The sequence below is a fragment of the Condylura cristata genome, unplaced genomic scaffold, assembly GCF_000260355.1.
Source record: "Condylura cristata isolate star-nosed mole 26May11 unplaced genomic scaffold, ConCri1.0 scaffold00021, whole genome shotgun sequence".
Lineage (NCBI taxonomy): Eukaryota > Metazoa > Chordata > Mammalia > Eulipotyphla > Talpidae > Condylura > Condylura cristata.
In genome coordinates, this window is record NW_004567122.1 from 10,551,580 (window position 1) to 10,575,870 (window position 24,291).

The 24,291-nt window shown below is 39.0% G+C and overlaps 1 protein-coding gene across 1 annotated transcript; it reads right to left on the reverse strand.

Moving 5' to 3' along the window:
- Positions 1 to 256: 256 nt before the first annotated feature.
- On the reverse strand, positions 257 to 23,651 carry TNIP3 (TNFAIP3 interacting protein 3). The gene is made up of 11 exons (XM_004686488.1): positions 23,574 to 23,651; positions 20,605 to 20,685; positions 18,881 to 18,946; positions 17,472 to 17,603; positions 15,086 to 15,214; positions 10,784 to 10,903; positions 7,736 to 7,861; positions 4,440 to 4,490; positions 3,523 to 3,624; positions 952 to 1,012; positions 257 to 363 (listed from the first exon to the last, which is right to left on the reverse strand). Exons 1-11 carry the CDS (start codon positions 23,637 to 23,639, stop codon positions 257 to 259), a joined length of 1,041 nt encoding a protein of 346 aa, XP_004686545.1. The 5' UTR covers positions 23,640 to 23,651.
- Between the last annotated feature and the right edge of the window lie 640 nt (positions 23,652 to 24,291).

Sequence of the window (24,291 nt, forward strand, 5' to 3'; positions counted from 1 at the left end):
CCTTCGACTTGGGGAATTCACAACCTGCAAAGCTATCTGTGGTCTCCTTGGTTCTCTACTTCCACTCTGTGCTAGACATTTGTACTAAAAACTAGAATGCAAAGACCTCAGCTCTGAGCTAAATGAGATCAGATGAGATATGGCCTGAAATTAGAATATGGCTCATCTTCAGCTTTTCTAAACAGACTGAAATTTCTGGAGATATACCACCTACATCAGCTGCGGGCCCTGGTCAACTTTATCCACGTAGCAGACATTACTGGTCTTGGATTGGAGGTGATAAGATGGAAGTGGGATTACGATCGTAGCCCTGGGCTGCCAGGTATGATGCATAGGAACAAGAAGTAAGACTCACAGCAGATTCTGGAAAGCAGGAGAATGACAAACCGAAGAAAAACAAGATAAAAGGGGACTATTAGATGTGAGTAGCTGACTTTGTCGTTCTTCCTGCATGCATGGAGGTGGGTGTTGTGGGCATGCCCCGTCTAACCCTGGAGTCTGATGTTTAGTCTGTAGGGAACGTACTTCAGAGCCTTTATTTTCTCTGCCTGCCTGCCAATGACATTTAGAACACTGTCTAGCAAACCCAACCTGGAAGAGTTGGGTGTACACACTACATGGTCCTAGGTAGTAGAGTCATAGCACGTTGTCACTGTTACAATGCAACTCTACTGTGAGTTCACATTCTTACCCCCAGATGGGATACCGACTCTGAGTCTGGAGTAGAAACAGAAGCCAGGACTGAGATTCAGGCATTTCTGCATTTGAACATTTTCTCTTTCTTCGAGAGTTTGATTTAACCCCAGATGTATCAAATTAGAGATGTGTATGCAAGGCAAATTTCTAGTAGGTCCTCCCTGAGTATGAATGAATGTACGTTGAGTAAACATCCCCCCAAGATCCCATTAAAATGTAAACATGAAAGAATGCCCAGTACAGCTGTGGTCTTACCATTTGCCTTCTGCTGCACATCTGGCCGAAACTGGTCAGGAGCATACCACTGATAGTCTGGCTGCGTGGAACAATAAAACATTATTATAGCAATATGGACTTCAAACGTAACAGGGCTATGTTAATAATAATATACTGTGTGGTTTTTATTACGCATGCAACACAAGGGTAGTTTCTTTCCAAGCCTGTTGCCAATCTTGCTCATCTCTCTTACTCCCTCAGCACTGTTACCATGTCTCTCCACCCCTCCTAAATCCATTCTATGTTCAGCCAGAACGTCGACTAATTTGGGGTTATGACATGGTTGTTTTTTTTTTCCCAAACAGATGTGTTTTGGATAACTGCAGAAGTATAAACACTTTTGTAAAATTTTACTATAGCTCATAAATAAAACAAAGCAATTTACCATCAATGTATACTTTTTGTAAGCCCTCCCACAAGGAGGCAAAGGAAAGACTGGAGGGAATTACAAGTTTGATGTTCTGGGGGGAAGGCGAGCCATTAACTGGAGGCTTCCAGAGGCTCAGGCTGGCGAGGCAGGGCCACCTGCCCCTTCCTGCTCCTCTGTAGAGCCGGCCAGCTCAGGCAGGTGAGGCTGGGAGGCAGTGGAAAGAGAGTGCAGATTTGGGATTTTCCCTGGGGTTTACAGCTAGATATTGAACATCAGGAGACATGTCAGATGAATGGCCTCGGATAAATCCTATGTTATAGACTGGAGTTTCAAGATACAGTTTTCAGGCCAGTATCTTTATAGGGAACCTCTTGGAATGGAGTAACCCTCCATTTTGCGCTCGCCCACAAGGCCGGTCTGTCTTCCTGCTCTGAATGTGCCTGCTTCCCTCCCCGCCCCCAAACACAGAGCAGGCAGACCTTTTGTTCTGTTATTCAGTAACCTCCCGAAAATAACTTGGGACCTTTTACTAACAATAAGCCTATGGGTACCATTGCAGGGCTGCCAGACCACTGAAAGTAGCCGAAGAGTCCCATTACCTGTCGGGACATCAGAGGGGCTGCCTGAGCAGTCTCACCCCACCGTACCCTCACTCTCAGACACCTAGGCTCTTGGCTCCTTTCAGTCCATGAAAAAGCTAAAAGAGGAAATGAGATCACCTCTGTTTTTTATCTCCTCGTTTATTTTTAGATGTCTCACATAACACATAGGATAAGTGACGTGAGCCTCAGTTTTATATTCTAGGAGACTTGCCAAAAGAAGGTGAAGATGTTGTAATTTTACAAGCACAATTGCATGTGCTTAGAAATAAGTGTGAAGTATTCATTTAAAATTAAATCTGAGAGTTTTGGTAAACTCTATCATTACCCCAAGATTTTGTTTAAATGAACATTGTTTGAAAACAGAAGCCATCAGGCATGGCTTGGAGACTTTTTTCAAACACTGACCTTTATTTGGGCCCTCTTCCCCCCTGTAATCGATAGGGGAAAATTGGTGAGCTTTTTTAGTAAGTGAACTTCAACCTTCTTCCCGTAAATGAACTTTCAGAAGAAACAGTCATTTTTACTCCTAGAAAAACTTGAGTGCTTCGCTGGTTTTATAACTAACCTTTTACAAGAATATTTCTCCAATTTCCGCACCTGTAGGAGCTCATTCCAAAGTAAATTCCCACAATATTAAGTTGAAGGAATAATAACTACATTTGGAGATTTGCAGAAATGTTTCTGGTAAAGACCGAAAAGTAAGCAAACAGGTAAAAAGAAAAAGGAAATCCCAGACTGTTTATCTGTATTCACTTTATGCACGAAACATCCCTTTGGTTAAATCAGGTATGCTGAGGAAGAGGGTCTCGATGACATGGTATCTACTTGGTCAATGAATTGTATATAGCTCCTCTTGGTACCTTTTAGTCAATTTATTCATATGTATGAGTCCTGTGAATATAATGTCCCAAAGATGACTCCAGAGTACGTGGCCAGCGTAACCAGCACATTAGAGCCTGCCATCAAATAGGCAGTACATGTGTGCAAACCCACAAGCAGGTATTGTTTCTGCTCATAGAGAATACTAAGCTAGTTTTTTTTTTTTGTTTGATATGTGCCGTTCTCACTGGTGTGAGATGGTATCTCATTGTGGTTTTGATTTGCATTTTCCCTGATTATGAAGGATGTTGAACATTTTTTCATATGCCTGTTGGCCATGTGCATTTCCTCTTTGGAGAAGTGTCTTTTAGGTTCACTTATAGGAGGAAAATAGGGGAACCAAATAAGACATAAGGGAAAAAATAATTACAGTACAAAACAAAACAAAAACAGACATACAATTATAAACCAGAGATATCTTGCAGGGTTTGGGGGGGTGCTGGGGGGGAGAAGGGATCAGGAGGGAGGGAGGAACAGAGGGGACTTTGGTAATGGTGCACAGGGGAATTGGGGGAGAACATTCAACGGTATCTACACTTGAGAAGGGGAGAAGCTAACAGTGTTTTAAAATGAACAACAATGTAAATATATCTGTTATATGTAAATAAATAATAGAAGAAAAACGAAAGAGAAACATCATCTAAAAGAAAAAAAAAAAAAAAAGAGCAGGTATCTGTTAAAGTGAGAGCTCTGACTTACCTGAAGCTTCTGTGGCTTCTGCACGGCCCCAGGGCCTGTGGGAGTGCTGGGGTCCCTCAGGTGTTGGGAACCCAAGACGCAGTTACAGGCTGGGAAATATCTCTGAGGAGAAGGATGCTGTCAGTTTGCCAGAAGTGGGTGCTCACTCTGCCACTTGCTTTACAACCACAGCTTGGGTTTACATGTTAAGCTTTAGCTGGATTCTCGCATTGTCCGAACTCAAAATAACTGCCTATCCATGGGGTCTCTGGACTGGTCCAGATGAGGTTCACAGGATGAATTTTATTTAATTAACTGGAAATTAGTATTGTTTTCCCCCCTTTGAACAAATTCAAAAACATTCAAAAAGTATGGAGTTAATGTTATGTTCCCAAGTTATCTTCACAGAAGATCCTTGTTGAAAACAGAAGCTATAAAATAAGTTTTTTTAAGTTGCAATCAAAAACTCCTTTAATAGAACTAAAGTCTGGGCAGGAGATTAGGAGCTGAGAGAGAGAACATTCATCCCTTATGACTATTAGAGTACTGCGGAAAGAGAATGCTTCAGTGTCCAACATGCTGTTTTCTCAAAAGACGCCAACATCTTGGATGCAGCATTCCCCTGGAGAGCTATGTGAGCAGCTGGAAGAAATGCCAAGGAAAAGTATTTCCCAGGCGTTTGTGCATCTATGAAGAAATCTGTTTGCCCTGTCAGCTCCTGCTCCTGGTGACACAGCCCCCAGGGTCTTTCATGAGGGTCAGGATTAAGAGATCATGAAACGTGGTTGTTCTAGATCACCTGCAGCAGAACCCGAATATGTCTTTAATTGGGATGTGAGGGACAGCTTTAGCTGGCCATCAATGTGTCTGGGGAGCTAAAAGTTGCTGATTCAGCTATGATGAGGGGGTTTAGTGAATTTAGGTGAGGATCAGCATACCTGTTTTAATTGCTTTTCTAGTTTTTCTTTCTCCATCTGACAAGCTTTTATCTATGAACAAAACAAAGGCGTTTGTTATGAAAAAGAACAAATGAGATTGTTATCTCCAATACTACTCTTTATCCCACTGTCCCTAACCTGGTCAGAAGCCAGAAGGACGAGGCACTAAGGGCAGTGATGCCAGCACACATGGTGGAGTTTTTTTGTTTTTTTTTTTCCAGACAGTCATTAGTTCTCTCTTGACATTCTCAAGTAAAGTTTGGAAAAGCTTGATTATTTTAAATTTTCACTCTAAATTGCTAAGGGCTTTATATTTCCCAGTGTTGAGTTGATATGTTTAGATATGCTGCAAATACAAAAACAGTTTAATGAATGTAATTGAAGTTGGTGAGCCAAAGTCTTCCATAGTACATTTTAGAAGTAAGGTGTTCACTTAATACACACCCCATGATCATCTAAGTGCTTTATATAAAAGAACCCGCTCGCTCACTCGTGAACATGGGATACTTCATACTAGCCTGACTTTACAGATCCTGACTTTCCAAGTTTGATGTGTATGATGTATAGTTAATTTTTATGATTTCTGGAAAATCACTATAAATATTGAATTAGCAAATGGTGGGGCCACTGCTTCGGGGAAATACAGAGCTAGGTTCTTACACACCATTTTGTTCACTGACCAGTGCATAACTGTGTGTAATGTGTTTCTGCTAATGAATCTTTATTTGATATACATGTTGGTCCATTAACATTGAACTCACTCCTGAGTGAAACTCATCTACAACACATTTTCTCCTTAAAGCACATCTCATCCTTCCTTTAGGCGGGAACACTAGACAGCACCTCAACCCTGTGCTCAAGGGCCAAACTATGAAATCACCAACAAAAGCACAAAAAAATAATAAATGTAACACTCAAAGGGCCATAAAGAGAACTTTTTCTTTTTAACAATATGAGCACACAAGCAGAAAGATGGGCCTCCTTGCTGGACCATCAATGGGAGCCTGCACATGAGGTACTTGCTTTCTGCTGCCCTGTAATCTGTGCTATTCATGACTGATCTCGGGCTGAGCGTGAGTTTTGATGGGGAGAGTCTATCTACGTCCCCCTCACGATACTGTGTCTTTTAGTAGCATCCCTTCAGAATGCCTTTCAGAAAATATAGACGTTAGATTACAAGGAACTGAAAGTAGATGCTACTTATTCAACTAAAAGAAACTATGAAAAGTTCCCCTTTCCAATAGGCTAAAATCTGTTGAAACACCTGTGAGCTCACTGTTTTTCTGTATATATTTTTTTCACTTCACCATGAAAACAACTTTATGAAGTCATGGGGGAGGTTGGTAGTTATCTGTATTTTACCACTGATCCTCCTGAGAAAGGTTAAGTAACTTATAGTATGTTTAAAGACAGAGGTTATAGAGTTATGGAAAACATTTTCGGAGTCATCTGGTCCCACTTTGCCATTTTATAGACAAAGAAAAGGAAGCACAGAAAAGTTGAATAATTTGTTCATGGTTATCAGTGATTGAGTGTCAAAGGAGGCAGGAACACCAGGCTTTCTCCCCTAAAATTTTCACACTCTTACGTGCCCCTTACTGTCTCTCATTTCACTGAAATGCCTGTTTTACTATTGTCTATGTTGATAAAATAAACAAACTGGTATGTTAGCCACCAATGCCAGAATGAGTTTACATAAAAATTCCTATTTTGTCTAAATGGCTCACGTGGACAACAGATAATATGCTAGTCAAATAAGGTAATGTCATTTCTGTTATAAACAGCATTTAATCTGCTGTTGGTACATTTAACATAGATTGTTAAATCATCTACCATCTTTTTGTAAATTCTATCATTCTTTTTACTAGAGTGACTGAGACTTTTGAAAAGTAATGGTTAGGCTATCACTTTAAAGAAAAATGTTGATAGTTTTAAGATACCACTAAGATGGTCCCTTACTCATAAACATAATTACACCAAATTATATTTAGCTAATACATTTATTTTGTTGATGTCAATGAGAAATTATTTTACAGATGGACAAAGGAATGAGAATTACTTGTGGATTATAGTAATAAGTAGGTGATTGCATGTTCCTCTGGCTATATTAGAACTTCTGTAAGGTTATTCCCAATACTAGAAATTTATCATAATCTGAACTTAATGTAATAGAGTGAACAAAATTAAACTATGGCAAGCGGTAAGGTAATTTGTGTAGTGACAACTTGAAAGGACTTATGGTACTGTTACATCTAAGACATAAAAATTGAGAGAATGTTTTCCTCCCAAGAGTAATCAGAACATTTTCTCACTTATTATTGTATAAGTAGGCTGCATGACTTTTTTTCAGAAAAACATTTTATTATATTTTATCCCCTTTAATTTCTTTAGGAAAAAACTGTCAGTTTTTCCATGTAAAATTAGGAACTTCAAATTGATCTTTGAAAACATGTCAGAGAAGAAATTAAATTTAATTCACAATCTGCTTTGTATGAGGAAGGGGTAAATGACAAATAGTTTAAAATTTCTTCTATAACGAAAGATCTTGGGCTGCCATAGCAGAACATGTCCCACAACCATTTCCTATTACTGAAAAGCATTGCATGATTTTGCAAATCAACAATTTTGTGGTTCATTTTCTTAAGCCAAAACTGTGTTAGCTGCAGTTTCCTTCCCTCACATCAATATTGACCCATGGTGGTGACTTCCTGAGTCTACTTTTGATATATTCTCTTAGACTTAATTTCAATATGCTTCCATTTACTATGTTCTAGCCCAACAATGTGGTTAACATTATCTGCCTTCTTTAAGACTGCTCTAGTTACATTAAATCTAGGAGCCTAATGAATCAAGTTCTTGGGCTAGAGATAGAAATGATATTTAGAAATATGTGTGCTTTTGGAAAGCACTCAACATTGCCCTTCAAAGAAAATGACAAGAATTTAGAAACGGCTTCACTGTACTTGAGTGTTTCAGATCTGAATCTCAACAGTAGGTAGGTCCACACCCACTCCAGCAAGATAAATATTATGAGAAGCAGATCAAAAGAAACAGATTTTATTAGGAAAAACTCTGGAGTTCAGTTTCTTGGGTAACTCCTTAATACACTTAAATTAAAAGAAATCTTCCATCTTTTTCAACTCTTTACACGATTGTTTAAGAATGATTTCATCTCAGGTGTTAACCTCTCAAAAAAATTCAAGATCAATTAAAAGACAAAAATTCTTGATTTAAAAAAAAATGATAAAGAAAAACTGTGTATGTGCTCATAAGGATTGTCTTGTTTTGACTTATACCTTAGAATTCAGCCTGCTCAACTGGGATCTGGAAGTTTGGTTTATCTGTTGTAGCTCCTCTTTCTCTTGATTAAGTCTTTCTCTGTCCGATCGTTCCTTTTTGAAGTCTTCTTCATATATTTGCACCTAGGAAATATTAACTTGATGTTACTGTTAGCTGCCTTTTCTCTTAGAGCCATTTAAATGAGTTCAGGAGAGGTGCTAGTGGGTTTTTCCTATCTGAGGCATTTCTACCCTCTTTTGATGAATATTTCTGTAAGGTGTGACTCCATTCTGATACACAGGGCAGTAATTTATCTTTCACTTTATGGAGCATATATAAGGAATTCAGATGTAAAGTAATAATATTGTCATTTTGAGATTATCCCCCTTATCCATTATTCTGCTGCATATTCCAAAATATTCTATATTCCATACTGTGATGAACCCTTGTGGTGAGTGTGATGACTGTGATTAGCACTTAACAATAACAATATTGTCTCATTGTTTTGGAGCAAGTCATCCACCCCTTACACAGGCTGTGACATGTGAATACAGCTTGAAGTTCTAATGGACAGCTTCCTGGATATGCCAAAGTCTCCAAATACTTTGAATACAAAATAGAAAGGAAAGGTTCATGTATGCTGAAAAAGCACAGCGTGATGGCTGAAAGGTATTCACAACTATTACCCCAGTGATTTGACAGGCATCTCATATTTAAAAAAGAAACTAATATTTTAGCGAGTACCTCTGGAGAGGCACTCCAAATATTCCAGAAAAGGAATTAAAAAAAAACAACTATATGATTTTATTATTATTTTTAATTGGTACTCTGTTGACTAATGACTTGTAACTGTGAAAACAAATGAAGTTTCGGAAATGAAGCAAAGGAATTCCTCTAAGACCATAATTCAAATCACAACTTACGTTAGAAGTCTATGAACCTAGTACACATTGCAACTTCATCATCAACAGTGTGGTCTATCTTAACTAGATTTGAAGCTACATTAGAAGTTTATCCACTTTGAGTCAGTAATAATAATGGACAAATTGCAATAGGAAAGGAAGAAATGAAACATTTATATAACTCTGGATGCAGATACGTGCATTGAATTTTTAAGGCTTTATTCACCAGAAGCATTGCAAGTGAATTACACCCCACCAGGCTGACGTGTGGTGTAACTTTATGCTTGAGGGCTGAGCTTCAGTTAGTCGAATGCTCTCCAAACACTAGACACATTTGAAATGGGAGAAGGCCAGCCGATCAGAATGGGACATTCTGTATCAGACCCAGCACCGACAGTGATGTTGTCATGTGAGTCAGGTGCTTGGGATGCCAGCTCAGTTTCTGTGTGGATTTAAACCCTTCCATGTTTCATGGGCACTGGATGATACAATGAGTGTGGGTGCCCAGTTAGAAATATACCATTAAAATACATATGCAGAAATTTAGCAAAAGAAACACATAAAAACCAAGGGGATGGATTCTGATCTGTTCTTGGGGAAATTATGGGAGAAAAAAAAAAAAGAATAACTGTCACTATCTGCATCAAATAGGAGCTAAACCATGACTGTAAACTCCATGTGTAAGAACAACACTCTCGCATGTGGTGTACATTATACAAGAGCATGGGAGATGATTCAAGGGTCAGAACATAAGCAGTGCTTTTTCCAGAGAAATCCTGGCTAGCGCCAATAGGACTTGAGGGTTGAGAATTTGGCAGGGAGCCTTATCACACTGAAACTACCCTAGTCTTGTCCTGGGGTTCTTTTTAAGCTTGATATTTGATCCTAAATGTAAGGAAGTAGACTATACAAATAGGGTTGATAGAAGAGAAAATCCAACTTTCCCAACAAGTGCTCTGACTTTTTCAGATTTACAGATAGACTACTTCCTATATATAAAGGAAATAATACGACCATAACACAGTTGCTTAATTCTTTTGTGTATTGCATCAAGAATCCTTCTAATTGGCACTTGCTCGGCACAAAACACCTAATAAATCATACCCAGGGATATTTGAAAAATAATACTTTCCAGCTCTTTGTTTTATGAGATCCCCTCTCCCATGGCTCATCTGCAGCTGACAGTGTGTGCTTCAGGGATGGGAATTGCTAGATGTGTCCTGTAGTTATCAATAATGCCATGCACTACTCCAGCTACATTAATTTATTGAACCTCTCACGGGAGAAGGCAAGTGATACGCATGGGTGGCCTTCAGTTAAGCCAGCTTCCACTGGCTCAAGTAGTGTGGCCAGAGCTATGGCCCCACAACACTATGCTGCTGGTACACACAGAGGCTTAAGGAGGATGTGCTGTATACTGTAGTGTCCCCTTGGCAGTGGATGGGAGGGAGAAACCACCTTGATAAACTGCCACATGGTGCCATCCAGGGGTAGGCAGATGCAGTGTTTTGTTTTTTTCTGTGATAATAATCAGTCCATAGTATTCCCTTTAAAACTGCTTTCATTGAAGGAGTGAAGGCCTATAGCTACAGAATAACATGCCACTTGCAACAGCTTTCTGGAAAGTCCCAGAGTTTGGGTTAATATTGTCTTCACAAATAAATCATGTCTACATGAAACTCTCTAGGCTCAGGACTAATAGAATCTCACCAAAAGTTTAGCTATATGTCTCTCTGTTAACAGTGTGATCTTGGGCAAGCTGTGTCCTCTGTCTGAAACTCAATTTCCTCTTTTATAAAGTGTGAGTTGGACTCACTGATCTATATCCTCTGGTCACACTTGAACAGTAGGTAATTCCAATGAAAATAAATGCAAAACTCTTGGACATCGAGGCTTCCCGAAATGAAGCCTGAGGAATGGGACCTGTGGTCCTTCCTGTTTCACCTTACGTTTCATAGCTTTGGTATACTCAGGAAAAGAATAACCATCTTGTGTAGAATGTTTATACATTTTTGCATATTTCAATTCCCACTTAAATTTTTAAAGGCTTTCACTGGATCTATAAATTAAAATAAGTTTGTGCTTTCCTTGAAATACACTTATTCTTATCACAAGCATTTTATAATTCTGTATAGATGTCTATTTTCTCTGTCAACATCTCACCTGCTGTTTGAGAACTTCCATTTCTGTTCGCAACTCCTCATGATTGCAGTCCTTCTCAGACTTCCCCAAGCAGTGCTTGGGAAATGGGGGGCTCTCGATTTTCAAGGCATCCTGAAGAGCCTGTGGTATGAGATAAACATGCTGTTCATCTATGACTTACCATGTCACGTGAATTTCTCTGTAATGTTAGTCACCACAGATGCACACAAATAACAGAATGGTGTTTTTAATGCCACTGCCATGACTATATTTCTTTGTTCATTCTGATTCTCAGAAATACATTTTATTTTTATTTTTCAGAATTTCTGTCTTTTCTCGATGATGAGTATTATGTTACTCATCTGTGTTTGTTATCAGGGAGGGCACTGATGGGGAGGTTCTCTCCCCCTAACCAACCATGACAGGAAAACAGAGCCAGATACTACGCTTCAACCAAGTATGAGTTCTACCAAAAGGTCTCAAACTATAGAGACCATCTGAGTCATCCTGGGCACTGCCACCAATCCCAAATCAGTACATCTGAGGGAGCATCTGAGAATCACATCCTCAAAAGCTGATGCTGCTGGTTTCAGATGCTACTCTGAGTAACACCCTAATTTACAGCCAAGTCCCCAGGAGACAGAGGGAAGTCCACTGAAATACAGACTCAGGCAGATTCATCTTCCGATCTGCTGCCCCTCTCTTCTTCCCTGTCCAACATGCAACAACTTGGGGTGCCCACCATGGAGTGAGGAGGTACAGGGATGAAGAAACTCTGAACTGACCAACAGATTCCCATCCTTGCCATTAGCCTGTACCACTCTTCACTATACTGCACTTTGCCAAAGTGTAAAATAACATTTCCGCTATTCTGAAGAACTTTGGTTCATAATGAGTTCAGGAATACAGCTGCCAAAAATTGTGAGAGAACCTATCTCAGCATGGGGAGGTCACTCCGTCGAACTACTTGCTCAGTATCAAATGAGGCCTCTGTGCAGTTAGAGAGTTTGTTTTCAGTACTCTATCAAGAACGTACATTCTCTGTCAATATCTGAGTAGCATCAATGATGTGCTTTTGGTCACAATATTAAGAACTTACTCCCTGCATTATTATCCAGTGGAAAGGTAGGAAAAGAGAAGCAAATTTATGGTGTTGAATATGGGTATACAGACTGGGAATATCCTAATAAAATGTCTTAAAGACCGAGACCGTCAGCCTGATCTACAATAATAATAATACAATAATACCAGTTTTTTTCAGGTAACTGTAGGAGAAACAAGATTTTTTTTCTTCCTTCAATAAGAATGTAAAGAAACAACTTTTTCTTTCTTTCTTTTTTCTTTTTTTTTTTTTTTTTACAATTGATGTTTTGTTAGAGTTTGTTGCTAACCTGCATAATCTAGGGAGTCCATAATAGTTATAGTCTTAAAAAATATGTTCATAGTCAGCAGAGAGAATCTAGGGTGGGTGAGGCAAGTGAGGCAAGACAATCAAGTATGCCAGTTTCATATCCTACATGTATAAATAGACTATTTTTTGTGGGTTGTTATATGTGAATTTCTTAATCTACCTTTTCATGCTATTTGGACTTTCAGAAACTTGCACATAAGTCACAAATAAGAATGTGTCTAATAAACATTCATTCTATCATGGGTTTTTCTAGCTTCCTTGAGCAAATGCTGTTCTAGAATAGTTACTTAATATTAGCACAGACGTGCTACACAGACATAACCATCTCCCAGAGGAGAGAAGTCAGGCAAATCAGTTTTGCCCTTGGGTGGCACTGGCTGACTAGCCTCAGGTAATTTATTTCACTTTAGTTAAACATCTGGCTCTTCTTCAAGAACTTGATGAAAACAATGCCCTGGAGTATTTCCTTTCAAAGCAAATAAGTGGATTTGAGCACACAGACTTGTGTGAACTTCTGAAAACCATATGTTAATGACTAAGCTGACACGCTAAGGGGTGAATGGCTGGGGTTGGGGGTCGGCTTGTGCAAGTAGGGTGGGCTACAGACACCCCACTGGGATGATGCTGTGCACGTCAGCTCCCAAAGCAGCCCTCTGAGCAACTTGTCCCTACCAGGGAGGGGTAGGGTGGGGAGGAGAATGAAAAGAACAATTTGCAGTATAAAAGTGTAAAAATGAAAAGAAACCTAATGCCTTACATTTCATTAGGCACGAATACAAATACTAAATGAGAGAGACTTTTCACGGCTCGTCACTTCATAGCTATGTTTCTGGAGTGACAGTTTAAGGTATAGATGTATGGAATGCCACCTTTTCTGGTTTGCACATCCTTGAGCAGTCAGATGTAATGAGTTACGGTTGTGTGAAAGCACAAAAATCAGGTCCACATTGGCTATTAAACATAGAAGACACCAGCTAATTAAGTGTATTAATTAATTCATCCATTCAAAAAGTAGTATTTAAGAACATACTATGAGCCAGGCCCTATTTTAGACATTCAGGACAGGACCCAGGAAATGTATAAAATATAAAAGAACAAAATATAGAAAACTCAAGGCTTAATTATGGTTATTGCTTTTGTGAGTCTCTTCCTTCAATAACCATATGTTAAAATTATATTCAATCACTATATTTTTATCAAGATAAGTGTATGAGTATGAAAGCATTTTTGCAACCTAAAAGTTCATGCTTTCTTCTGACTTTAAGAGAAATTAAACATATTTATAGGCATCTGAAAGTATTATGGGCCTTTGACTGTACCTGAAGTATCTAAAAAAGAAAAAAATTCCTACCTTCACTGAACTTATGTCAAGTTTGGGAGACAGGAAACAAGTAAGATAATACATATGATACATTCAGTAATACTAAATTCCTAGGAAAAATTTAAAAGTAAACATAAAAAGCAGAGTATGTAATTTTAATTAGAATAGCAGAAAAATCCTCTTTGAGAAGGTGGCTTTTGTAGAAAGACCTGAATTTTACTTAAATTATTTTTTCTCACCGAGACTTTATATTATAAATACCAGAATCTAAAGGTCACATTTTTCCTAACTTAAGAATGTTTCTGTTGATTGTAAATATGAATACAGAAAACTGAAGGCTCACCTGAACATGGGCAAGAAATAGAGTTCATGACTGTTCTAATTTCTAGAGGTTTTATAGCCTGTGCCTACGGCTGGGTAAATGAACTTGAGAATGTAAAATAGCTTACATCCAAAATGTGAAGTATTTTAAATATAGTGTCACTCAATGTCAGTTTCTCTACGGACAGTTCACTGATGGAGAATTTCCAGCAGAGACAAAAAAGGAAAACTCATTTGCCCTGAATTTATATCGATGAACATAATTTTTCTGTCTCAGAGGATAAAGAAATACATTGTGCATGAGGCCAATCTCCACTTTCCCATTTTTTCCTGAGTTATAACTTGCCTAGCAAACAGGTCAAATAGAAACATCAGATTTGTAAGACACTCTGTGGACTACATAAGCATTTGGGGTGGGGAGTATTTAGTGCTTTGGGGGGTCTAATTAACTATGACATAGATCACTGTCTAAAATGCAGACTCTAACACATTTTCAAGGCCAGTCAACCACCTGCTCTTACTCTAGAAGATGATTTCTATAACTTTGGTCAAGAAGTACTGAAAGATGCCCATCCTCACTGAACCATTTATTACCTGTATTCCTATGGTTCTTAAAGGAAACAACTAAAGATTTCAGTTTCTTCCCTGATTAACATCAGGATTATTTCTCCTAGAAAATTAATCTGTGTGCACACACACACACACACATACACAGAGACTACCCTTTAGCAGCAATTCCCAGGTAGAGGTAGCCCCTTTGAGCAGCTAAGTTGAGGGTATTAAATCCACTCATTTTCCTCCACCACCCCTCCATTAAAGGCGAATGTTGAGCTTATTCTCAGGAAGGCAGCTTTCTCAGGCTTGCGGTTGGCACTTAGAATAAGCTTCCCTGCAGTTGGTATTGCACCTAGCTCCAGAGTGTTGATCTTAAAAAGCAGTCTGTTTTCTCAGGAAACTTCTGTGGTTGACCAAGAGATGCGTACTACTTCAACAAACACCCACTTGGCTTTATGTGGTTCTTCAAATTAAAAAGAAGTTGTTACTGCCGTTTATCATTTCTTCTTGCTTCTCTTTTTCATAATTCTTTGCAGGAACTACAATCCCCGAAAGCTTCTTTAGCCAAATATGGATGAAAGATGTAGATGGGAATAGTTTATAAAATTACAGAGAAACTCCTGCACGAGCCTGATAGCCACATGACAGTGAAGTTTGGTTGTGCCGCTGACTCAGGAAAGTCTCTGGGGATCATCCCACTAGCCCTGGACCATACCTTATTGAGCCGCTTAATTTCACATTCATACTGGTCCTTCTTCTTGTTTGCAAGAGCAAATTTTTCCTTCCAAAGCTTATTCTCTTTCTTCAACTCTTGTATTTCTCCACTTAGGCTCTCTTTTTCCTTCTGGAGTAAAGAGCAAGAAAGTAATATCAAGATATTATTTCTGAAATAAAATAAAAACAGAATCTGCTACATTTTCACTTAAAATTCTAATTGCAGATAAGGTTAGCACAGGAGAAATTTTCTTTTTCTTAATCCTAGTATAATTAATTTTTGTGACCCCCAGAAAAGACTCACCATCCCCACTCTTCACTTTCTTTTCTTTTCTTTTTTTTTTTAAGATTTATTTATCTATGTGTAGAAGAACTGGGGTGTAGGCCAGAAGGTGTGTGTGTGGTGGGAGGGGGGGATGAGAGGTGGTGAGAGGATTCACTAGACAGAATGAGGATCAGAACAGGCAGATTGACTGAAATTCACTGCTGAGGGGAGCAGCGGGCAGGTCAGGAGAGGTCTGCCACGCCATGTGGGTCACCTCCAGGGCCAGGGATTGAACTCGCACTGAAGCAACTGCAGCTGTCTTGCAGTGCTGCACTTTAACCTGTTATGCTACCAGAGAGGTTAGTATCTAGTTTCTTTTAAGAAACCTATGTCAGAGGAGTCATTTTCCTAAAAAATGAAAGCATTTCCTTTGGATTTTATTTAAATAAAATGGACCTAAACATGTACAAAATTTATGAGGTATTTTTAAAACAGAAAAGGAAAATGGAGCTATTGAATCTGGGTAAAATCAAAACAGCCTATTTTGGCTATTGAGGGTCAGCTTGCAGACATATCCAGGGACCTGGGGCAGGTCAAGTAGACACCTCATCCACCCCCAAGTAGAAAGTGAAACCAAATAGGTGAACCCTGGACCACCCAGGTTGAAATTCACCCAATCACTGCAAGCCTAATTCTTCACCTACTTCTCATGTAAATCCACCAATCAGAACTTGATTGACTTCTAGCCTAATTTGCATAGTGGACCAGGGAGTGATCTAGCCCACATTTTCTTTGCCTATGCCAGTCCTCCCCACCTGCCAAATCTCCAGACAGGAGTCAAAGGCTTCTTGGGTCTTTGTTTTAGGTTGCAGTCCCAAAGCCCCCAGGCATAAACTGGGCTTCCTTGTTCCATCTCCACCAGGTTTCAATTCCTGATTTCATAACATGAACTAATAATTTTCAAATGAACATAATTTAAGAGAAAATTATTTCAACTAGAAGACCATACCAACTGTATGAGAAAACAAACAAACAAACAAAAACAAAGGAAAACAACAGCAACACAGTGATTCCTGGTTTATGTGTGAAGGGAGAGGAGAAGGAGACTGAGGCTTGATAGAAAGGGAGATGTTGAACCCATTTTCCTGACCCTACTTTAGCCAAGTAGGGACTCTGGGCTGACAATGTCAGCTGCGATTTTTACACAACTCTTAATACTTGTACATATTTTAAAATACAACCAGTGCCTAGCTGTATAAGTCTTCAGTACTTCACCTGAGAATATTTGCATGTTTTGTTTTCTCTTAATAAAAACAAGAAGCCACAGAGCTCAAGGTTTTCTTTCCTTATGCACCCTATCTTCTTTCCTTATGCCCCTATGTTATCCAGGTGTCCAGTAACCGATTGTAAAGCCAGGAGGCTTTTTTAGGAGAAATTTATCACCTCAATGCCCACCCTTTGCTTTTCAGCACAGTATGACTAGCAGAGTCTTAAGGTCTGGAGACCAGGTACACCCCCCAAAGGCACTGTGTTATCAGTGTTGGCAAATCACCAGCCCCCAGCAGCTCATTTTTCTCATCTCTAAAATAGCAAAAATAAAGCCTTCCCCAAACCTGGGCTAAAAGGTTAACAGCTCACAAGAATGAAGGACTTCTGAAATATTACCGAAAAAACATAAGCTTCATCTTGCTACCTTCACATCGGTCGGTACTTCCCAGTTTGTATTATGAAACTTTAATCCTTAAAATTATAAAAGTCATGCGTATTTGTAAAGCTTTCTGTCAGCGGAAAAGCAGCTGTACAAACGCAAGGTATTATCATATTATCCTGAACACTAGTAATGAACATCATAACTATGGATAAAAGTAAAAACAAACAAAAATTAAATTTCTCCTCCTAGGCTGAAATGCCCTAGAAAATTATCACCAAATCGTTGGAACCGTTCTCTGCTGGTGACGCCGGAAGGGCACCTCCTTCCTTCAGATTCCAGGGAAGTGACCCCCTGTCTGTGTCTCAGGAGACTTGCATAACCCCTCGCACATCATTGCTGGGCAGTGAGCTGATTTTGGAAAAGCGCGGGCTTTCCAGCAGGAGCCCCCTCCCGCTCCCGCCCGCCGCCCACCTCTTTGCGATGCAGGAGACCCAGGGCCAGCTCCCGCTGCCGGTCGCTGGCTCGCTTCTCCTGTTGCTGCTGCTTCTCCGCAGTGCTGAGGAATCTTTCCGCGGCGTCCAGTTTCGTTTTCAGCTCTGCCACCTGAGGAAGTCGTGGGCAGACGGTTGCAGACCTCTTCAGAAACGCCCCTCTCCCCACAAAGATCAGGATATTTGCATTTAAATAGGTGCTTCCCCTACCAGCTCGTGGAACACCTAAAACCTCCCCGCCAGGGTCTCCCTCTTTTCTCGAAATCTCGCCCTTTGAGGTGGATTAAAGACTTGGACCTTGCCCTCGGTCTGGTCTTTCTCTACTCCGCTGTCTAGTTAGCTTTGCCTGATCGAGAAAGGGGTGTGGGGGGTGCAGAGTAGGCGAATGTGCATACCTCAGGGCAGAAACAGCTGGTCTTTCACTCCTCAGTAACCTACAGTGCTTGACCTGCTGCTCAATGGCACATTAGAGTGAGGAATTGGCCAGAAGCCTTGGGGATTGCCGTCTGGGATGAGAAGGACACCCACCGTGAACCCACCAGGCACTGGGGTGGTGCTCAGCCATTGCGTCTCTGCTCACGTCTTTGCTATGTGGAGTAAAGCTCCGCCAGCCTGAGAAATCTTGACAGGGTGGCAGTGACCATGGCCTAGTGTAAAGGAAACAGCATCCCACATTTGCCTAAATTTAGTCCTTCTAAGTATCAAAATGGGGAAGTAAAGAGCAATACTCTATATTCCTCATTTGTGGTCAGGTTTCTTAATTCAGAATTACACAGGGGGATTTACTTTTTCTTTTCTCTTTTTTTGAGCATGGAATGATTTTCAGTCACAAACGGAACATTTACCCATGAAAACGTATCATCTCCAAAAGAATTAATGTCTTTGTCACCAAAGCCAAAGCTTCTGGACAGAGAACTTCAGAGAGAAGTGGGGATGCCCCCACTTTCCCTCACACTTTCACTGTCACCACTGTTGTTTCTTTATCTGTGGAAAATGGCTTTTGCTGTCTCACTGAGGAATGAGAGATCTAGCTTTGCATATAAAGGGCATGAACTTTAAACCCCTGCTCAGCTCACGTGTATACCTGTGTATTTATGGCTGAGTGCAAGAAAACACCGCCCAGGCTACACTGCCAGGTTTGATAAATGTACATGGGAAGACGAGAGCCATCTCTAGAGGTTCTCTTTAGGGCCTTTCTTTGGCCATGGTCAAGACAATTCAGATGTTAGTCGTTGATCCTCAGGACCAAAGGGCTTATAATGCACTCGGCATACTCTCCCCATTATTTCAACAGTTGATGCTTTGCCCATTTCCTTCATGTGAATCTTCACACACTTGACCAGCCACATGACGGACTTCAACAAATACCTGAAGGAGAAAGCTCTTTACCTTTCTTTCAAGTAACTCTTTCATACTTCTAAATTGCTGGTCCCATTGATGATTCACATCCAGGAGCTGAAATTGTTAAACATAGCAAATCAGTCAAGGATCTCTGTCCATTTCGGAGTTTGGCCAAAATTTCATCAGTTTTTGAAGTTTTTTTAAGTAGGGGGAGCCATGGAGAAGACAGTATGGAAGTATGGGCCTCACCAAGTTCTGGTGGGCTGGGATGATTTGACAAAACACACTCTCATCTTTTCACAACTGGTTCACATATGAAAAGCTAGCAAGTCTCGGGTTGAACTTGGTTAGTCAGCTGAACAGCGTATCAGCAACTTTTAACTTTGTTTACTTATTTTAATTTTTATCTTCTTTGTTCACCCAGAATCTGGCAGATTTATATGCATGATTTTTTGTAAGGTTTTACTAAGACATGAAAGGTCTTTTAAAAACTTCTCCATATTTTCCTAGACTTACACTGATGACCATAGTGAAATAGTTCTTTCAGTTTTTAAGAAGCAGGCTTTATAATAACACATTCCAAAACCCCCTTAGCAATCATCCTTTGCCTGTTATAGCATGCTTTTAAAAACAACACATCATTTGTAATATGTAGTTTGTGAATGACTAACGCCACCTTTTTACAAAGTAAAGATTTTCAAGGAGTGATAGTTTTATTATAAGGTAATATTCTGACATAATTTAGGCTCCAAACAATTTGAAGTTTTAAAACTGTGCTAAATAGAAGGAAAAAAGTAGTATGACCCATGTTTCAGTTTTCTTTAGACGGGAAGTCTACACCTTCTTACATTAAAAGTAATCCCAACACATCAATGTGGGACAGACATTGAGAAGAGAGTCACAGTGACCAGAAAAAAATAGCAGGACTTTCTCCTAATTAGGAAATAAGAGTGCCAGTTTTAGGTAACTCAGGCTGAAAATAGATGTGAGAAGTTAGTATCAGACTATACAATGTTATGTAAAGATACCTGATCTGTTGACATTTGGGAGATTAACATTTCTGTGCTATGGTATCATTACTCTGTTGCAGTTTAGTGATTTTCCAGAAAGGTGTGCCATTTTATGTCTTATCAAAAAGGAGGAGTAGAAGCCACAGAAGAGAATGTGAACAGTGTTCTCTATAGAATGACTTAGAAAAGGAATTACAAAATTGACAACACACACCGTGCTAACATTGTCCTGCTTTTCACCTCTTCCTCTGTCAAGAAGAATAAAGAACTCTAATATTCATTAAACTCAGAAAAAATAGAACTCAAAGTAATAGCTATCCTCTTCTCAAAGAGATTGTAGAAAGAACCATTTTTCTTTCCTCCATAAATCTCTATATTTGGATGCCCATCTCATGAGATCATAGCACCTGTACTTAATGCTTTTGACAGTGTGAGTTCCAAGGTGTGTCAATTGCAGAGGCCTAAAGAACACAGCTGATAATCTCACATGGTCCGTGCAGAGGAAACTTACATATGGAGAACATGAAGATTTTAATGATCAGATTTATGATGTCATTTTTCATTCATTTGTGCAAATGCTTATCAAGTAAGAAGTATGTACGGGAAGAAGAAATAAGCATTTGCTTTCAAAATAAGGCAGTCAGTATCCGTGAAAACAATACTGTGAGCTGATAAGAGGTGTAAAAGGCAGCAGGTGAGATACTCCCTATTCTCAATGTTAGCCCATGGCATACATTGCTTCAACTCATATTTCTAGATTACCTCTTTTTTCTGTTTTTCCAAGCACCTTATCTTTTGTTCAAGAGAATTTGTCAAGTCCTTCCTTCTCGATGGTTGAGCACACTTAAAAAAAAAGTGAAATAGAATAAACAGGAGAAATGCTGACCAGCATTTGGTCAACTCTTACGTTGTGATTTATAGAAAGGTCTTATTGTAGCTGTGACAATCTTCTCCCCAAAATAAGCTTTATTTTACATTCTTTGTGTGAATTAATTGCCAAAGTAATTCCCTAATAAATTATCAATATAACTGTACAATATGCAGCAAGAAATTAAGATTTCATGAATTTGGATTCCAGCTTGTCCCAAATAATGAAAATTCATGCTTATAGATATCTTGTGAATACACTTTAGGTATTTACATAGTAAGTATTTCTAAAAATGACCCTGGGAAAAATCAGAGGACTGATAGACCATCAAGGAAAAAAAAAACAATTAAATTGCTAAAGGGTAGCAGACTGATTCTAAAGCCTTAATAAGTGAGTTACTGCAATACCACCATACAATTATGTTGTAGGTGAGTGAAGATTTTCCATATTGTGGGAATTTAGCTAGTTGTTGAATAAAGCCATTAGGTTACAAGTCTGTTAATTATAAATTATTGACACCATGTAAAAGTTAACCACCTTTTTATTTCTACCCCAGCAATGGGGTGTTCATTTAAATCAAACACAGCAACTCTGAAACTGCCTCCCCTCTGTCTAAATCGACCACCAACAAAGTCCATTGAAGTGCTTTTTCCTCTTCTAACGCAATAGTCTTGTTACTGTCATCTCTGAATCACGTAAATAATGTAATGAATCCAGTGATGAGGGTCGTCCCCAACTGCTGTTCAGTTTAGGTTCAGTAGTTATTGTGGATCATGAAATTACTTAAAGAAATTCACCAGTACTTAAGAAATATTTTCAAAACATGTTGGTCTTTGCCAGAAACGTTTACAGGAAATGCTCTTTGGCAATTACCATGGGATTTCAAGAACTTTTTTAATTAAATGACTTATAGAACTGTTTTGCTGTCTTCTCTATTTACCTATGTTGCAACATTTTAGGGTTTGAGAATTGTACATCTCTATTGATGCTGTTCTTAGCTGTCTTAGTTCTTCCTATTCAGACCCGTGTGTAATTAAATCACATTTTTTAAAAGACAGTGCTCTGTTGGTCAGTAAATTGAGTGATTGAACTGGTTTCTGAACTGGGCTTCCCCCTTCTTTTACAAGAGTTTAAAGAGCCCATTGTGGATCAGAACAGACCAAATATTTGACAGCTTTTATCTGGAAATGTGGTATCTACCTACTTTATGTGCTCTGAACTCAGCAAAGCAGAAGTGCAGTAACACTGGATTCTAGCCAGAGCACATCAAAGACATATGGGAGCTTCCTCAACATAGGACAGAATTTCTGAACCTGAATCAGAATTTCTGAGAAAATGTCATAACACCTGTTTTTTTTTTAATAAACTGCAGTTTTAGGTTCACTATAAAATTGAGGAGAAGCTACCAAGACTCCCCATATACCTCCAGGGCCCTGACTTAAGTAATTTTCCAGATATCAGCATCCCTCACCAAAGTGGAACATTTACTACAACCTCATGGACGTTGTCACCCCCAAAGTAGTAGTTTAGATTAGGGTTCACTCTTGGTGGTGTACTTTCTAAGAGTTTGTACAAAAGCATAGTGACATATATCCACAGTTAATATAGCATACAGAGTGGTTCCACTGCCCTAATATCCTTTCTGCTTACCTACTTACTCCTCGCCTGTTTTTAATAACTTTCATGGGTTATCGTGATTCATACTGATTTTCAGAGCTCTCCCATTCCACACGGTGCTTTAGAACATGAATTCGGTGTCCTTGAAACCCTCCTTTCTATTTGTGGTATAGACCAAGAAAAGGCTACTCCACAAACATTTGCCTGACCCTGCTTTCTGATAACCTGGACTGAGAGTAATTAGATAATGTCTGTTTTCTTGGCCTTACATAATTTTATCTGAAAAATTCAAATACTTTTTATTTTATGATAATAAATATTTAAAAGCTACACTAAATTTTCAAAAGAGAGGAAAGTAGAATAATAGGAATAGCATTTAAGCCATCTGAGTATCACCAGGAATTTCTCTGGAAATTAATCAATGTCTTACCAGGTACATATCACACGTATATATTCAAGTGAAGCAAGCACAAAATTTTGGAGGAACTTTGTTTCATTTGTCTTTGCTTTGCTTTTTAGTCACTAATGAAGGCATATGATATTACTGTTAAGTACAGACATTTATAATCAATCCAGAACTTACAGACCAGTTGTTCTTTATTATTATTATTAATTGTAAACTGTATTTAAATTATGTGACTGTTTCTTTCTCATAACATCCAGAGTGATATCTAAGATAGTCAGGTTTTGACTCTGTCAAAGTAAATACCTAAATGAATGAAAGAGTTTCATGTACTTTCTAATATGTCTTGGTTATCTTAAAAAAAAGAAAAACTTTTATAAAGCATCAATTCTTCCAGCTAGGAAGAGTCTGTAGCCATCAAACAGTCATTAAACAAAGATTTTGGTATTGTACATACAAAATTGTTTTACTGTGAGCTACTGCTATAATGTCTTCTATAGGTAATCACACCAGCATATTATTCTTTCTAAATCTTACACTGAAGCAGATTTCTCTCAATCAAGAGCAGGATATGAAGCCTGTGAAGGTGGGGAGCTGAAAGGAATTTGGATGATAGAATCTCATTTGGTTAAAGAAGAAACAGCTTAGAGAGGTCAAGGGAAATGCAGTGAACACCCAGATACTTTTTCTTTGTTAAATGACATTAGTTAAAATTATAGCAGATCTTAGCTAAAGAAAGCAAGCCAGTCATTTCTGCCTTTATTAATCATGGCATAGTTAACCATGAGAAATGCCCTAAGTGCTATCTGTGGCCAATTTCTCCCCTAGGACACGTGTTCTTACCTCTGCAACCTCTGTAGAAGATTCTGCAGCATTCATTCTACTCGTATCCTGTACAGAGTGTGCCATGCAAGTAGTTTTTCCTGGAATCTTGGAAAGCAGGGAAAAAAAGAGAGATGTTGCCGGTGTTTTCTTTTTTAGGGTAAGATGAAATACGCAAAATTTTGAAGACCACACAAAGGGTTAACAGCAATCGTTTTTCATTAAGAAGGAACAGAAGTGACTCTGTATGTGAATTACACAGAATAAGATTATGAGCACAGCAACTGTGGCTTTAATTTTTCTTCTCTTCCAAATAGGGGTTTCCCAGGATTTCTCAAGTAGACAGGCAGTGACTAAGGCAGATTAACCTTGCTATGGTATGTAAATTGTCATTCTTCCTTTACTGGTAGCTTCTCCCACTGCTTGAGGAAGTTACCACAGAAAGCCTGGGCAAAACCATATCTTTCCTCAGTCTTCTACCTAACTTTATTAGGCATAACTTTATTGTACTTCCCAGAGCAGTTACGTAACTGCTGACTTTTTGACAGCAGAGTTCCTTGATTCCCCAAAGGCAAGATTTTCTGGCAGTGCCTTATGAATCCGAGCTTTGCCTTGTGAACTTAGTGAGTCATATATAATTCTAGAAGTGCTACTCATTCTTATGGGCTGAAAAGAGAAAATAACTTCTTCCAATGAAAATTGGCATTGTTTGCCAATTTAATCTTTTCTAGTGAACATG